Below are 18,684 nucleotides of genomic sequence, written 5' to 3'. Positions count from 1 at the left end.
CCCAGTCGCCATTCTGTAAAATCATTGGTCGACGGGCTATCAATCACAGAGAACAGAACCAATCATGGCCTCTCATTGGCTCTACTTGCCCCAACACTGCTCACCTATTGGTTACTGTATATGTCAATCACAAATGGGAACAACCCCCTCATTGGTGATGTCACATCTCGTTACGCCATTTTTTTTGGGGAGCAGCAGCACTAGTCGTGTCCAGAAAAGGAGGATTAGATTCAGTACAGGTACATCAAACCGTACATTGTATATTCATCTCTTCGAGTTGTCTGTCAAACGGGACACTTATTTGTCCATCACACTCACACAATGTCGTCAGAAAACCTCGACTCGGACACTCAGGTGGACAACGAGGACGAAAAACAGGTGGGTTTTCATGACTGCTGTCTTGATGTTGTTGGCTAACCACAGCTAGCTAGAAGTGGCTAACACCAGCTAGCACAAGTGAAGTGTGTATTCTCAGCGCTACAGAAAGGCAGAGGAAGACTCCTGTGAGACATGTAGAGATATGATAAGCTGTTAGCTGTGTTAAACGTGGTTTTGTCGTGGCTGTCCCAAAGCATCTTGCCAGTGTGTCACTTTGTTTTGTCCCTTGCCTTGTGTCATTGGCTGGCGACTCCACAGCAGCTCGGGCCTCATTGGTCTGTCTTGGAGGGTCTCAAAACGTGCCATGGAGGGCCTGTAGTCTCCGAGTAAACACAGAAATGGGCAGTTTCACTTGGGACACTTGGCATTATAAAACAGTGGGTTTTTTCCCTGACTTGCACATGGCTCGATGTTCCTGATTGTGTTTTCCTGACAGTGACAACAACTGCAGTGTGACAGTGCTTCCGCATTTCCTGTCAGTGGCACAACAACGTCAGTGATGTACATGTGGTTCATCCCCTGCAACAATGCTTTTTCAAACATAATGACATCACTATGGGTTATATGCATTCAGTGTGATTTGTTATTCTCCGTTTACAAGGCCTGCAGTTTGTCTGTCCTGCTTAAATTTGTTGATGTGTGGAATTATACGAATTATAATATATATATATATATATATATATATATCTATCCACACACAAATAAACATGACATGAATGTCAGAAGTTAGGGAAGGGTCTGATTTAATTGTTGTTTTCAATAATTGATGACTTTTTGTCTTTGTTATGTAATAGTTGATATCTATAGATAAAATGCCAAGCCATTACATGTGTCTGATTGGCTGCACAGTACGTTAGAAGCTTTTAATTCAGCTCTTAATGTTGATAAACCTGGTGGATTTTATTTGTAAGCTTCATTGTGTGTACAGATATTGAGACATGGTAATTAGCAATGCTATTTTAACAAACAACATTACTAACTTGGTTTCTGTCAAACTATAATAACACAATAAATATGTGCAAAATAAGAGAAACATTAGGGCCAGACCCAAAATCATAACACTCATTTAGCTAACATTATTTTACATTTTCATCAACACAAAGTTAATAAGGATACCAAATGTATAATTTAAAAAAATGGTTATTGTCATTACACAGTACAGGTACTATGTAACAAAATGGTTTCTCTGCATTTGACCCATCCTAGTGTTAGGAGCAGTGCATGCAAATTGGTTTAGAAAAAGTATGCTGTTAACTTCTAAACTGGAACAAGCAGATGCAATATATATTAGCAAAGTGTGAAATAAATGATATTTCACACTTTGCCACTGAGGGTTGTTTTACAGTTCTGCACATGACGGATTAACTCTCCTGCACGGTTTCAGAATGTGTTGTTGGATTCTGCAGGTTCTCTGCAATGGGGCCGAATATAGTAGCTCATACATTTCTCGTCATGGCCCCAAGTGAATCTGCACCGTCGTTGCCACACGTCCGTCCCCCCTCCTCCTGAGGGAATGTGTTCGTTGGCTTCTGTGTCCTGAGTCACATTTGATCTCTGCCCAAGCAAGCTTTGCAGAGTGCCCTATCATGTCTGTTTCGTGGAAGTAGGTCTATGTCCTGGGCATAGGACTGTATGTGCAGACAGTGCATACATGTCCTCTGGAGTTTATCATGTTAAACACCTGAACCTTTGAAAGAACATCCATAACATTCATCTGTTTGCAACTTATATATATCAATATTCCAATTACTTGTATATAGACTATTCTGCACTATTTCTATTCTAATTTATTGAATTTACTTGCACTATTCAAGGTTCAAGGCTTTTATTGGTCATACGTACATAGCTACAGTGTAGTTATGACGATGAAAATCTTAGGTCACAGGCTCCTCCAACAGTGCATTATTATTATTATTATTATTATCTGTTTTATTGTGTTGCACTGTTGGAGGAGCCTGTGACCTAAGATTGTCATCGTCATAACTACACTGTAGCTATGTACGAATGACAATAAAAGCCTTGAACCTTGAATCTTCTGTAATCCTATGCACTTTACTCCTGATATTTCCTCATATCATTTCAGCATGCAATAAAACCACTTAATTTACGCTGTGGTTCAATGTGGACAAAATGACTGTCCTCAAAATGTAGTTGACAGGGACATGAAAGACTGGTGTCTGACCTGTTTGGCTACTGCTTGTCAGTGGATTGCGCAAATACTATCGTTGTCTTCTGAACTGCGCCCTAAGGATTCGGTAACTCTATACTGGTTTCGTAAGAGCTGATAAACATTGTCAAGTTATTGTTTCTTGACCTTAAAGGTGGGGTAGGTAATTCACTTCAGAAACACTTGTTGTTATATTCCATGGAATGCTCTTCACATCCCGATAGCAATGAATACATTAAATGCTTTGACAATAAATACATAAAAAAATGTCATCTGTGGAAGCCGTAATACTGTAAAAAGCACGACCAATCATCTGAGCCGGCCCGGCTAAAATAACTGGATGGCCTACCTGCCTGTCAGCCTTCCATCTGTGCACAAACTTATCTCGTGCCCTCATTGGTCATGTGAGCGTTCGTGTGTGTTGGAGGAGGGGCTCTGTAAGGAAGTCTGAAGGAAGGGGCAGATTTTTTTGTGTTGTGTACTTTCAAATTCTAGCGCACTCGAGCTGGTTTCTCCATTCTTACCTACCCTACCTTTAATTACAATATGTTTTCTAAATAACACACTAGTTATATTACCAATGAATTCACCCAAAAAATAAAACGAGCAAGGGATCCATGATATTTGCTGTAAACGTTATAAGGGGCCAAAGCGTGACCTTAGGAAGCAGAAAACACAGTTTATGTCCACATTAAGTGAAAATAACACAATTTAGGAACTTGTGCTTCAGCAGTAGTTCTAATCTAATCTAATGAGCAATACTGTATTGCTCTACTACAAAGGTTAACTGAAGTAGAATTTGTTGAACAGTGGATAGACGTCTTGGGGTCAGAGTTCTTTCTTCATCGACTAGTTTTACCTTTAACAGATCCTTACATGATGCTTTTGTGGACATAGTCCTTGTCAACAGGATTCCCAAAGAGAGCATTTGTTAGTTATTGGTGTGTAAGCTTATAAAATCATTTTGACCTCATTTCAGGTCTGTGTTTGTACCAAGCCGTGTCCTCTTCATGAGTTATTGCCTGTCAGGCATAATGGTAATTTGAGAGACTAACAAAAGTACATTTTTCTTATGGCACGTGCTGTTGTGAAGTATCTTCAGTTCCAGCTAGCCGTTGTCATCGCTCTGTCCCACTTCACAGCAGAGGTTATTAAGAACAGCTGTAGTATTTTTGAAGAATGTTTATCACTGCTTGGATGTAGGTGTTTGCGTAGTAGCAGCATTTTTGGAATTGCAGGGTAAATACCATAATAAGAACCTGTCACTTAACCAGCTTTTGCAGTTGTGCTGACATATTTCTGAAGAAGTATCGACTGGCCTTGTTTTCTGCAAAAGACGAGTTCTTATGTGCGTTTGTTTTTGTCTCCACAGGACTCCCAAGAGAAGAATGCAAACCCGGTGAAGGCAGAGGAGGCCAAGCTGAAGGCCAAGTACCCCGGCATGGGCCAGAAGCCCGGGGGCTCAGACTTCCTGATGAAGAGACTACAGAAAGGGGTAGGTGACCATATATATCCTTTATTTAACCAGGTCAAAGTCTCATTGACATTAAAAGAGGGCAACATGAACAATGAACACAAAACAATACAGGCATATGAATAAAGCTGGATATACTGTGGTTTGTTATTTACATTAGAAGTGTGAAGACAAGATTGTGTCTTAGATTTGATCCACACTGTCATGCCCCTGATAAAAGGGGAAGAAATCATCACAGCAGTGTAAAGGGTGTTTCCTCAGCGAGAACTTTTACTCAAGTTAGGAAAATACCGTGAGTCCCCAGATATGTGGATGGAGACAAAAGCAATCGATAGGGATGCTCCGATCGCCAATTTTGGGGGCCATCGCCGGAATCAGTATCGGCCGATCCGATCAAGTGGGCGGGGCCTATGGGGATCTTCCATTTAAAGTGATGTTTAAAACTCAGTCAATGGGGCTCATTCACTGGCGCTTCCACAAACAACAGCCAACATAATTATTACATTCAAATGAAGTACATTATTCAAGTTTTACATTAACTTGGAGAATTACCACTGGAGAAATGAGTGGAAGCGCTCTATGTCAATAAGCTCAACAGAGAGTTAACATAATATATAGAGTGACGATTATGTAATGGTTGTCTATCTGTATAAGATAATAGCTCTCTATAGTATCCAATATATATCTAGCCAACTCTCTCTATCCTCCCCCTCTCTCTCTCTCTCTCTCCCCCTCTCTCTCTCTCTCTCTCTCTCTCTCTCCCTGACAGCCTGTCACTATCTCATGCCAGCTCACTGATCCAGTAATGAGCGACCCGACAGTGAAGAATAAACATATGTATAACTAGTTTAGCTTGTTCCAGAGGTAGATAAAATAGCTACGTGTGTTAGGTCTAACTCTTAGTGTGTGTTTTGCTCCGCTCACCGGTCCGTCACAGTGGGTGGAGCTGCAGAGAAAAAAAAGTGTCATGTATTTTACGTCCTCATTTTACGTCATGCGATCGGCTCTGGCGATCGGCATTTTTAGAGAGCACCGATCAATCGATAGAGAGTGAGTATCGGCCGATGTTCGGTTGTATCCTTATATCAGGGTGCGTACGGGTGCTGGAAATGCTTGAAAATGCTTGAAATTGTACGAGGTGTTTTCAAGGTTTGAAAAGTGCTTGAATTTTGGGAATGGTGCTTGAATTTGGGATAAAGTGCTTGAAATTGTAAATGCTTTACTTCGCTTTTTAGATTAAAAGAAAATAAAGAAGTCGGAGCGCGCTTAATTGCTTCGCTTTTACATAAAACAGCTCCGCTCCGGCCTTCCCGCGCAATGTGCGTGACCGGCAAGTGTTTTTGTTACGTGTGTGACCTGGGCATTCTGATGAGAGTGATAGATGACAGTATGCCAGGAGGTTGCCGTTTCAACGAGCGTTGGCTAGCAGAAGACAAATACAAGCCATGGCTAAGACGAGGGTCAAGCGAAGCCCAAGAGTAGCCTCCTGCAAAGTGTGCAACAATAACGATGCGAGAGTCTGCGCTGACGAGCCACACACCACACGAAAGGTACGCCGTAGAGCATTTTAGATTAGGCTAACGTTGCATGTAAAATACATGACACTTTTCTCTGTGCGCGGCAAAACAAGCTCGCCAAAATGGCTTCACTAGTCTGGCAGTATTTTAAGTGTCCGAAAATGACAATAAAATAGCGGTATGCAACGTGTGTGAAGCAGAAATCCTGCAGCTCCACCCGCTGTGACGGACCGGTGAGCGGAGCAGAACACACATTAAGAGTTAGACCTAACACACTTAGCTATTTTATCTACCTCTGGAACAAGCTAAACTAGTTATAAATATATTTATTCTTCACTGTCGGGTCGCTTATTACTGGATCAGTGAGCTGCAGGAGATACTGACGGGCTGTCAGGAGAAAGAGAGCGGTATCGGCCGATACTGATTCCGGCGATCGGCTCCAAAATGGGCGATCGGAGCATCCCTAATAATTGTATATGATATGTTTTATAATGATTGATCATGAAAGTGTTCTCAAAGCTGGTAAAGTTGCAGCTAGTTTGAATGACTTTGTATACTGCAGAGTAGCTTGTGAATTTACTCCAGGTGGAACTAAAGTCTGATTTAACACTTGATTATATTTCACATCATTCATCCACATCTGTAAAGTTACTAAAGGTATTAAATACATGTAGTGGAGTCAAAGTACACCATTTACCTCTGACTTGTGTTTACTGCCAACCTAAAAGTACCTCAAAAATAGTAATCAATAATATATTGAAAAGTTATTTGGCTGATTGTTTTATATTGGCTCAGCCAGGTTATATGGGATGCCCAGTCTACGTACAGATAGGTGACACATTTTGAAATATTAAACTTAGTTTTCTTTTCTAACATTTTTAATTTTTCATCCTCATGTAGAATGCTATTATGAAACACACATTTGGTTGTTTATAGCATAAAGAACATCTGATTTAATGTGAGGTAGGGAAATAATCATTTGAGTATAAGTATGTGTATATAAATATGTAATTTACAACAACTGTAAGATGCTTGAAAAGCTTGAAAATGCACCTTGAAAATGCTTGAAAAGTGCTTGAATTTGACTTTGGAAAAGGTGTAAGAACCCTGTTATATGTATAATGTAACATATGATGAGTTTTAGCCCTATTCACAATTGAAACATCATATCAGATACTTAATTCTCTATGTCTGTGTGTATGTGTGTTTATCATATTCTAACCTGTCAAAACTGAAGGCATGTTTAAGTTAGCAAACCCCTGAATCCCTTCCTGCTCATACAAATAATGCTGCATTAGGTGTAAATACTAAAACTATGAAGTCCTGCAGATGTGTCTTGCATGATCAGTCAAGCTCCATGCATCACTGTCCCTGAAACCTCACCTTAATGCACTGTTGGAAAAGCAAGATGTGTTGAATCCATTTTGTTTTATCTTGATCATATTAAGCTGTTTCTAGCTTGGCATCAAGGGAGTTTTTTGGTACAAAATGTAATCTAAAACTCGACCAAAGTCAAGGACTAACATCTACAGCTCCATTCAGCATCTATTGAAGCAGATAGAAAAATATCCTCTCCTTTAAACCAGAATGCAATGCGGCATCATTGTTTAAAATTCAACAGCCTTTAATGTATTATTTTTGTTGATAAGTTAAACAGCATAAAAGAGCATTGTTCTCTCTCCTCTCCTACTTTTCCTCGCCTGGAAAAAGTGTTGCTCTCTCCACCTACACGTACTGTATATATGTTACAGAGAACTTCCACCTCGGGAGATTGTTGAAAGTCATTCTGGGAAATCACCGACTACAGTAGGAGTAGCTGAGGCAGGCTGAAGTGAAAGCCAAAAAGTAAATTGCAGTTCTTAATCAAAAGATAACTCCCAGATTGACCATCATCAGAGATTGATGATATCAAACTGTAAGAGGGGGGGGGGGGTGAAAGGGTTGATTCAGCACAACACCATACTCTTGATTTTAACAGAGGAGGTTGAAAAATCTGTCTTTATACAATATTCTTTGTGCAATAATTCCCCCTGTCCACACTGGCTTTGAAAATCGTATTTCTTTATGTGAATTCAACGTAAGAGCTGGAGGAATCCACCTTCCTACTGTAGTGTAAAATGAAAAGTGAAAAATACATTCCAGGGAAATTTGTACCAAAAACCCTTAAACGTTGAACACATCTTGAGTTGTTCATTTGTATTTGTAGGATGTACGATTTTGGCTTGCAACGATTATGAACACAATGTAATCAGAAAAAAAACGATTATTTTGCTGCATAGAGGCGAAGTCCCTCCCTTTCCGGGGACCTCCATGGGACCTTATTTAGGAAAAAGTATGTATTGAAGTCAATGGAGAGAGAAAGATTATCTTTCGATCCCGTTTGAATTGTGCCACGAATTACACACATGATGTTTGTCAATTTTAAAAGATAATTTTACAAGTAAAAAAAATAAAAATGTGTCGTAAAACTGTGAAGTAACACTTTTATTTGTGTGAAACGCTCAATGAACTACATCTCCCGTCTCGCACCACACACCAAGACGGCCGTCACGTTGGCACATTTCACTTCTTTCTTTCAGAATGAGGCGGAAAGTATTAAAAGAGGTGAAAATCACTCCAAGTCTGGGCATGTTGAGAGCTGTACATACACACAAGGGGAGTTAGTCGGTTCGTAAGAGCCAGCATGCGGGACTGGGACTCTGGGATTTGTAGTCTTTCTAGTTGCGTATTTTTCATAGTCTTATATTTCAACAGTTTTACGACAAACTGTGACTTTTTTAACATGGAAATTATTTTTTAAGATTGACAAACATCATATGTGTAATTCGTGGCACAATTCAAACGGGATCGAAAGATAATCTTTCTCTCTCCATTGACTTCAATACATATTTTTTCCGAAATAAGGTCCCATGGGTCGGAAGTAGATGGGCGGGACTTCGCCTCTCTATTCCCTTTCGCAATGATGCTCTCAATTTGTCTTGCGTTATACACCCTGCCCCCCCGCCCTAAAAGCCCTCTCGGCCAGATTGTGTTGTGACTTGCAGTCTGTTTAATAAATCCACGTTACAAGGGAAGCTTTAGTTGCCGTGTCTTTATTCTCCGGTCTCTAGCGAACAGTCAGCTGTTACTAACCTCGTTAAGCCGGAGCCTCTTAGCTACTTCCGGTTTCCGGATAAGGGGTTGTCACTACCCGATCTGTCCCCCTGCCCGATCTGTACTGCGCATGTGCAAGATGGTCTGCCATATTGGACAACTACATACGGCAACTCTAATAGGACACTTGACACAGTGGCTTTTGGCAAAGCAGAAAAAGAACTGATAGAGATGAGTTATTGTTATTACAACGTGACTTCACTATTATTTAACAACTCTTTTTATTGGGTTCTTTTATTTGGGGTTAAGTACATTGTCAGAATAAGTGAGACATGGATTTAACTTCTGTTAGACAGCTATATGACATACATTTTTGCATACATTCAGTATGATAGCTGTCTAACAGAAGTTAAATCAATTTCTCACTTATTCTGACAATGTACTTAACCCCAAATAAAAGAACCCAATAAAAACAGTTGTTAAATAATAGTGAAGTCACGTTGTAATAACAATAATCTCTCTCGGTTCTTTTTCTGCTTTGCCAAAAGCCACTGTGTCAAATGTCCTATTAGAGTTGCCGTATGTAGTTGTCCAATATGGCGGACCATCTCGCACATGCGCACTACAGATCGGGCAGGGGGACAGATCGGGTAGTGACAGGGGTTACCAAAATAAGAGCACTGCGGGTAGCAGTATAATTAAACATTACAGGTTGTGAGTGACATTAGTTATCATATTTATATATGTTTAGTAGGTTGTGGAAGTGCGCTCCAAAATATTTGTTTATCTTCTTTATTGGTATTTATTATTTTGATATTATTTATTTAAATGTAGATATAAATGTATAATTTATTTTTGTATTGGTTTTTCAGTTGAATTATAGTTAAAGTTCAGAGTATTCAACTGTTCAAAACATACTGTTCAAATTATTATTATTTTAAAGTTCAATAAATGGATGTTTTCAAAGTCAATGAATAATCGTATTTAATAATCGTGATATCAATATTGACCAAAGATAATCGTGATTATGATTTTTGCCAGAATCGAGCAGCCCTACTTTCCGCCATGCATTTGGACCTCTGAACAGATCTGTGAAAAAGGTATTCAGATAGCTAGATAAGGGTCATCTATTAAAAAGAAAATCACTTCTCTCCAAGGTCAGTCCACCTCATCATATTGTATTTGCTACACCGCTGTGAGATGAGATGGAGGAAGAAGAAGCAAAATGTTAGGACTACTACACTTCAATAAGTTCTGTAGAAAATAAAAATAGAGATGTAGGTATACTGCAAACTCTGCCAGGTAAAGTTAGCATTTCACAAGACTAAAACAACTAGGAGCAAAGACCCAAGCAGAACTGTGTCTGCATGTGTGTGGAGGGGATCTCTGAATCATAATCGAATAGTTCCCAGTGAACATCAACATGCAGTTCGTGTTGATATGCCTTCAGTGGAAAGCTACTGTAGAGGAGCAGGGAAAGACAAGCTTCAGCTGAACTTTGGAGTACAGCTTCGAACAGAATTAAGCCTGTAAATCATGTCCTCCATATCTTATATTGGGATTACATAAGGAAATGTCTCCACCGGGCCAGTATGGACAAGAGGAATAATTCCATGGACTGATAATGCTTTTTAATTTACATTTTCTTATTTATTTGTATTTATATAATCGTTTATTTGAAGAGGGACATTGATGAACATTTTTAACAATTAATGCTTCAAAATGCTGGATTTTAGCTTTTAGCTAATTTCCATCCGTAGTCCCTCACATACAACATTTAAGAACATGACATTTATATATATATAGCAAAAATAAATACATGATATGCAGAAAGAGCATGAGCAGCATATACTGTACAAGCATTAACCACATGGCAGTACAATGTAGCAGCTACGACATATAGAGAGGCGAAGTGAAATGTGCCAACGTGACGGCCGTCTTGGTGTGTGGTGCGAGACGGGAGATGTAGTTCATTGAGCGTTTCACACACAAAAAAGTCTTACTTCACAGTTTTACGACACATTTAAAAAATGTTGTCCCAATAAGGTCCCATGGAGGTCCACCGGAAAGGGAGGGACTTCGCCTCTCTATAAAGTGCAAGAGAAGATACCCCTGTATTAAAGTGCATTTAGCGGTGATTGCACATTTGTTTGTTTCTCAACCATTCTTTGAGTTGACCTTTTAAAACTGTTCAAAGTGGGACAATCCCGTATCTCAGTTGGGAGGCTATTCCACAAAGAGCTGCCCTTAATTGAAAGTACATTTTGTCCAAAAGTGGTCCGTCTACGGTGGACTTCACAGTCTCCTCTGGTTTCTGACCTGGTGCAGCGTCCAGTGGGTTTTCTGTGGATGAATTCCCCTAAGGGACATTTATAAAAAAACACATACTTTTAAAAGACTTAAAATGGTCAAAACTCAAGAAATTGTGGTGGTATGAATATGGCTTTCTGTCAAACACCTTGATCGCTCTCTTGTACAGCTGTTCTATTGGTTTCAGGTTTCTGGCTTGTCTTCCCTGAACTATGTAAGCAGCATGTTTTCTAACGCTGTGAGCATTTCTTCTCATCTCTTTTCTCTCACAGCAAAAGTACTTTGACTCAGGCGACTACAACATGGCCAAGGCAAATATGAAAAAGCTTCCCGTGGCAGGACCCGACAAGAACCTGGTGACCGGCGACCACATTCCCACGCCGCAAGACCTGCCGCCGAGGAAGTCCTCCTTGGTGACCAGCAAGCTAGCCGGCTAGCCCCCCATCACCCTAAAAGCACCTTAAACCCCGGGGGCCCCCCATCGAAATGTCCCTCCTCCTCCATCTATGTCCATCCCCTCCCCTCTCTTCCCCCTTTTCATCCCCAGGCACCACTGGCTTCAACATGTCGGGCAGAGTTGTATAAGTTAAAAAAAACTCCATTTGCTTGTATGTGGGAGGGAGCCTTCTCTGCCTTCCCACAATGCACTCCTCTGCCCCTCCGCCCCCTTCCCTCTCATGTCTTGGTTTTCGTTTCGCTCCAAGATGCATCACAGTGGGTGTGTCGTCGGGCAGGGGTTGGACGGGGTGACTTATAATGCACTTTGTAGTCTGTATAGTATGCTTTTGTTTAGTTTTTGCATCCTAAATGACACCAAAATAATGTGTGTACGGGAGTTAGGAACCAGGATTCTTTGGTTCTTCATGTTCAATAATGGCTTGCATACCAAATCTGAGTTCTTTAGACACCATATTGGGAAATGGGGGGGATATGAACGGAGGCCTTCCTTCGGCCACCTTTCGTCGAACAAAAATCGTGCTCTGCCAAAGGGGGATTTAAAGCGCCACTTTACTTTCTCTCTCTGCTCATGTTGCGTTAATTCTTGACTCCCTTTTCTCCTGTTCAATCTAAATATGCTGCATGATTGTAACATGTAAGAAAAAAAGAAATGTAACGTTTTTTTAACGGGAGTGTGGCTTTTGCTTAGTAATAAGAAGTATCAAAACAAACACACAGAGCCCTTAGACGTCCACACTTCCTTTCCTTTCCTTTCCTTTCCTTTCCTTTCCTTTCCTTTCCTTTCCTTTCCTTTCCTTTCCTTATTGCTGTCCCGACAATCCATGAACACGCGCTCCTGTAACCGGCCCAGGGCAGGCCAGCTGAGTATGTCCTTGTATTATTTTTAATGGCGGGGAACCATGCCAGTCTGAGCTCAGTCTCACTTTGGTTCAAGACGTGTGTTTGCCATGAGCCTAAAAGATTTGCGGGGCTATCGAAGCACCCCGCGTAAAGTATATGCTTCTGTAAATAATACTGAAACAAGCACGTAATACGAGATAAGCTCTCTGAGGACTGAGATAAATGGTAGTGCTGAATCCACTCGCTTGGGATTGCATCCTGGGATTTCTGCCTTTGGTAATTCTATGCTTTACCAACAGAGCCAAGTTTCACACTGCAGCTATCAGTCTCATAGTCTCATATATCTATTAAATGTGGCCTGTTAGCATCCCATCATCAGGTTCACATTGTGAGGTGGTGAGGCAGACTGAAAACTGGTCTGACTCACTTTGTGTTCAAATCTCATGAACGTGTGACGTAAACACGATCCAGACATCTTACTGACTTGTCATCTTTAAAAAGCAGATTTAACAATCACTTTGTTAGCATTTCAGTTCATATTGTGACTTAACTGCTGTATCAGATCATAAAAAGTCCCATTGAAAAGACAGAACTATCCTTCATAGATGTCCTGCAATGGCATGTGCAGTGAAAATAGTTTTCATACATTTAGGACCGACCAAAAAGAAATTATTCTAGCTGCTTTTTAAATCTCACACACGACTTTAATGTATCGCCTTTTTGTTGGAGATGGTTTTCTCCATGTTTTACACTTTATATCACAATCACAGGAAGTGGTAACCATCTCTGGCAAGTCACATTGTAAGACACTAATAAAGCTGCTTCTTCCACCATCGCCCCGTAGAACAAAGTGTTTCAAACTGAGTCACTACACAGACTGATCTTTGATCTCAGGAGGGTAGCAGCAGGAAACCTGCTCACAACAGGTGTCGGATCCCCAGATTGTCATCGCGGGCTTAAAGTGGGACACTGCATGCCTGCAGGATGCACTCACCCCAGCACTTGGCAAGGCAGAGAGAGATTTTATAACCCACTGCGCGCCTATCCCACCTGTTAATGTGGTGCAACCTCTGAGCGAGCATCAACAAACCTGCAGACTGAATGCATGCCGTCCACACGTTGAAGAACTGGACGCTCTCTGAGAATCAGCCTCCTGTAAAACAATGCTTCAGGGAACCTTCACAAACGCACTCTCCACCATGTAGGCTAGGTGACAGGATGCATGCACCATCACATCCTCAACCTCACTTCTTTTTCTTCGAGAATAATGTGTCAATTGTGCAGTGGGCGAAAGAGAACTGACCTGTACGTATCTGCTCGTGATGGTGTCGTATGAATGCACTGCTTGTCTCTGTTCCATCTATTGTAAATAGACTTCAACAGGAAGGGATTTTTGTGTTGTTTCCCCAACTGCTTTTCACTCTTTCATAGCCTGAGCTATTTTCTGATTCAATGGTTCCTCTCTCCTTTCAGTTTAACACTACTTCTACTCGATCTTAGTGAAACGCAGAGGCTATGTGAATCTGTATCATATGAAAATATGTGTAAATGCTGCTGATTCAGTCAAAGACAAATCTAAGCGATGATACCCTGTACAAGAACACCTGTCCTCTTGATTTGACCAGTTCCCTCCCAAGAATCCTTGTTTAAAGTCAAATAATTTGAGATGTAAATTCAACCCTACATTTTTAAAGGTACATTGCCGAACTTTATCCAGCTTTTGATCCAGAAAGATTCTGGAAAAGCTTTGTGTCACAGACCATTAAGCATTATATTGTGCTAAAAAGACTAAAGTTTTGTGCTTTAAAAGTTAAGATTGCTAAAGAAAATGGGTGTTTAAGCTTTTACATGTTCTATTAAACGGCAACGGACAGGAATTCTTGAATGCTACTTGATGTTTGGCTTTGCACAGAGCGGTTCAACGAGAGGAAATAGCAGGGTATGTTTCAAACACAAAGGGTGTCTCTCATTCAGCTATATAAACACGTGCCAGAATGTAAAAAGAAATGACAGGCTGTGTGCTCTGAAGTACTTTTGTGCTGCTTTTACCTTATCGGTTTTCTTGTTGTTTTTATTTGCAAGAATATGTTTAATTTTCTTGTGTTCTCTTACTTACCATAATTAGTATATTTCATCCTGGCCCAAGATTACTACAGGGAAATCAGAGGCACCCCTTGCTTCCAAGGAAAAATACAAATAAGGGTTTACATGTTAAAAAGGATGACTGGAGAACACAGGAATGATTTAAAGACTTCAGAAAGTACACGAGTACTTGGATTGTTTCAGTTGTGTGGGAGTAGGTGAGAGGATTTTTGTCAGTATTTGAAATAAACTTTTACATTAATACGATTCCCTTGTTTTTCGTTAATGTTAGGCTCTTGTATTTTCCAAAGCTGTATGGCGAATCCCCCTCAACACATGGAAGCAAATGAGAAAAGGTCTCACATGTTAAGTGTAAATGAATGAATCTTGTGGGGAAACACATAAGGAAATGCTAAAAGGAGTACAACCTTCCTCTGACCACCAGGGGGAAGCACTAGCACTCAACATGTGGCCTTTAATTGACAAAAGAGTTCCTAACATACTCTGGATTTTTCTTGATTTGTAAAAAGGAGTCCTAGGTGTACATGTCTCACATACTTAGATGACACATACCCTGCTGTGATTAAACATGAAGAAATGTGTCCACTCACCCTCATGTAATATCAGAACTGTAATGTGTGCCAAAGTGCAGGACGGTGGCTCTAAATGTCAGCGATATGTCACCAGTTTTATTTGTATTTATTGGCTAGGATCAGTGACATCAACGTTTGCTGTCATTTATCAAACCATAAACCGATCAAGACACTTTATCTAAGCCACCATAACTGCTGCATAGCACAATGTCATTGGTGATGACCTATGGGAAAATGTGTCATGGTTGAAATTGAACTTAAACAATATATAAAACAAATGTAACAACTTCAAATCTTATAATATACATATCTGACATGTTTAGTTAAAAAACGTTTAATTTCACAATATCATTGTCTATCGAAGACATAAAAGCATACTATTCATTAAGCTTAAAATAAAAAGAACAGTATGGAAAATACAATGTCATGGTATAAATAGAAAACAATATACTGGTTTACAATGTACTACAAATGTAATGTATTTTATCTTCATGGAATAGTTATTATTAGTATCATGTAAAAACATTACTGCTATTTTTGTGATTGCCTCTGTAAAGAGAAGTCGTTATTTATGGCACTGTTTCCGGTAATCTATTATCTCTCTGTTTGATGTCACGGAAAATTACCAAACATTACCAAAAATCTATGAAATGCCTGCTTTATATTAGTTTGCTTTAAAACCCTTCCCACACTCTGAAAAATACATGTTCTCCTTCTTCTCAACCTATTTCATTTTCCTTATGTTCAACAACTCGAAAAAATAAGAACAGTTGGAAAAAAGGTTTGGACTAGAGAACACGTTGTGACGTCATATTGACGCACGAGACGTAATGACGCGCAACATAAGAACCGTTCATAAGACCGACCGTTGGCTTCACTTCCGTTTCACTCCCATCTCGACCATGGATATTGAGTCACCGTTAGAGAATAGGCTAGTTTAATTTTTTTTTGTAACCACAGACTAGCAAGGTTCTCTACCAATACCCTTTATTTTTCATTTAGTAATCTTTAAAGTTAATCGCCAAACATGTATCCCACGACAAAAAGAGTCTTAAGCGTAACTGGAGCCATGAGCTGTTTGATTATTCCTCAAAATGGAGGCGTGAACGGAGCCATGCACTACGGCTCTGGAGGAGGCACTTCTTCCCCACCGAAAGACTCCAGCAACGGCCAGGTCGTGTCCAACGATACCCCGAAAAGACCCAAGAGCCTAGGGGTGAAGACGACCAATGGGTTTGCGTTAAAAAACAGCGAGGAAATTGAAGACGGTTCGTTACCGTGCAGTCCGGAGCTCCAGTCGGACAGTGAGATCGATGAGTCCGGTGGCTCTGCGGGGAACGAGGTGCTGGCGAACGACACCAGGCAACTAATTGGCCGTTTCTTCAGAGACTTAACTGGACTTTCCAAACCTCAGTGGAATGAAAGCAGAGAACTAAGGACGATGAAACGAGTGGTGGAGAGCGTTATGTCTAAACACAGATACGCATACAATGGTAGGTAGTAGTGACACGTATGTGTGTGTGGGCTATATTCTGCTGCTGATAGCCATGAAATGCTAAAGCTACATGCTGTGTTATATCTATTATTGAATTATGCACAATGTGTATATATAGTCGTTTCTAACTGTATTTGTTTTTAGTACCTCTTGGTTACATTTAAGCCAGTAGTTAACTAATTTGAATGGAAGTTAGTAGATGGATATAGGAAGCTGCTTTATCCATCCCAGATTAGGATATTATTTTGTTACAGCAGCAATTTGTTCAGGCATTAAAAGGATTAAAAGATGGAGAAAATATATACATATTACAGTAGCAGAAACATATATATACATATGATAGTATATAAATTGCTATTTATTATTCAAAGACTGCTACTCATAGCCTTTAAATGCTAAAGCTACAGGCTGTTTAATTATTTTAATTATGCACAACATATATATTGTTGAACTGGCTTTTTGTACTGCCTCTTAGATCAATTAAAGCCAGCAGTCATAACTTGAATGGAAATTGTTTGAGTTGATGTGCACAAAATCTTACCTTTTGAAACATACAATCAAGATTTAATTTAACATTCCGTTTTATCTAATTCAGTCACATCTATATAGTTCACTTCTCCCCTCATTTTACCTGCACCGTGCACTTTTTTCATCCCCATATATTTTTTTCTAGTTTACTGTGAAGAGCCTTGGACTTTAGACTTTGCTTGCCAACAGCTACACTGCATCCATTGTGCATATGACAATACAAGCCTTTGAGTCTTTTAGAAGATGTATTTCTGACCCTGCCTTGTTTTCTTTTTAGGTATGCTCAACAAATTGTCACTTGATGACAGAGAGGATGATGCTAGTTTTGTCAGTGCAGTAGCAATAAGCCTCTTTGCTGACGGGAACACCAACTGGGGTCGTATCGCGAGCCTGGTGGCCTTTGGTGCTGTGGTCTGTCAGTACCTGAAAGAGAAAAACAGGGATAACTGTGTGGAGCTGGTGGCCAAGGAGATTTCTACATACTTGCTATCTGAACAGAGAGACTGGCTGGTCAAAAACAATGGCTGGGTAAGTTATGACTAATGCTTGACTGACAGGAAGTTGTGTAACTGCCCTTGTATTGTGCAAGTCAAACAAGTCCAAAGCAGTTTTGCCTCTGTGCCTCACTTTATAATGTAAATCTAATGTATTTTTATTCATTTTATTTGCAGGATGGCTTCGTTGAGTTCTTTCGGGAAGCAGACCCAGAGTCCACGGTGAGGAACACGCTCATGGCCTTTGCTGGAGTTGCTGGTATTGGGGCTACACTTGCCCTGTTGATCAGGTGAACTTTTGGACACTCAGAGCCTTTTTTTCACTTGGTGGATTCTCCTACTTTTGACAACATCTCTCAACATTGAAAATTGGACTTAAATGGACTTAACTGCTGATGCGAGGTTCCTTTCATCTTCCACCCCCAACTGCCACTAAGTTGACCTAAATGGCTGGACTTAACTGAAAGAAGTCAACATTATTTAAATTCAGAGAAATTATTTTTATAATCTAAAGAAAATGTTTTCCTATGCAAATTAAAACAAGGGTAATGGGCAGTCAGTCTTCTGATGTTTTCTATCCTAATTCTTGTAAAATTCCCTAGCAGTAATGGTCTGTTGTTAATAAGCCCTAGGCCAAAGCAGGAACGTAAAGCAGCCATTTTCCATGTCATGCAGTCATGAAGCCCATTTTCATAAAGCCAATTCATATTCCCAGGTTCGTTTTACCTCAACGTGAGTGGAGGAGGGGGGGATTTGCATGAGTCTAGCTCTGCTTCCTGAAAATGTTGATTTCTAAACAGCAGCCTGGAAAGTTTGAGTGTGTTGGAAGAAATAACCCAGGCGTTTGAGTTGGGTAGATTGTGCTGGTCCAATGCACCAAAGATGACAGAAGTTGGGGAAGTTTGTTTGTCTTTTTGAGAGAAAAAGCAGACTATGATTCATAATACCGATCAGGTTGTAAGCTAACACATTTGTAAAGTTGTAAAATAAAAAAATAATTATAATTCACATGTTTTTTTTGATACTGTCTTTTTGTGAAGGCGAACTTTTCAAAAGACAGAGGTTTCATCTTCAGTCATAGTTCCACGCCTCCGCTCTCTTCAACCTTTTGGTGTTTATTCACACCACAACCCCATCAGTCAACAAAGGCTGTCGTTTCCTCGAAATTTGATGAGGCTGTGGCAGCACCCGAGATCTCAGCTGCATCCGCAACTACTGCGAGTCTGCAGCGATGCTGTGTTCTCTGCAGAGAGC

The 18,684-nt window shown here is 40.2% G+C and overlaps 2 protein-coding genes across 2 annotated transcripts; both read left to right on the top strand.

The window, feature by feature from the left end:
- Nucleotides 1-184: 184 nt before the first annotated feature.
- On the top strand, nt 185-14,587 carry ensab (endosulfine alpha b). Its single transcript, XM_034145827.1, has 3 exons — nt 185-378; nt 3,918-4,040; nt 11,212-14,587. The coding sequence occupies exons 1-3, from the start codon at nt 322-324 to the stop codon at nt 11,374-11,376; spliced, it is 345 nt and encodes a 114-aa protein (XP_034001718.1). The 5' UTR covers nt 185-321; the 3' UTR covers nt 11,377-14,587.
- Nucleotides 14,588-15,786: 1,199 nt separating this feature from the next.
- On the top strand, nt 15,787-18,436 carry mcl1b (MCL1 apoptosis regulator, BCL2 family member b). Its single transcript, XM_034145802.1, has 3 exons — nt 15,787-16,406; nt 17,214-17,464; nt 17,608-18,436. Exons 1-3 carry the CDS (start codon nt 15,941-15,943, stop codon nt 17,722-17,724), a joined length of 834 nt encoding a protein of 277 aa, XP_034001693.1. The 5' UTR covers nt 15,787-15,940; the 3' UTR covers nt 17,725-18,436.
- Nucleotides 18,437-18,684: the final 248 nt, after the last annotated feature.

Source organism: Trematomus bernacchii, unplaced genomic scaffold, assembly GCF_902827165.1.
Source record: "Trematomus bernacchii unplaced genomic scaffold, fTreBer1.1, whole genome shotgun sequence".
Taxonomy (NCBI): Eukaryota; Metazoa; Chordata; class Actinopteri; order Perciformes; family Nototheniidae; genus Trematomus; species Trematomus bernacchii.
This window is presented reverse-complemented; position numbering and strand designations above follow the sequence as displayed.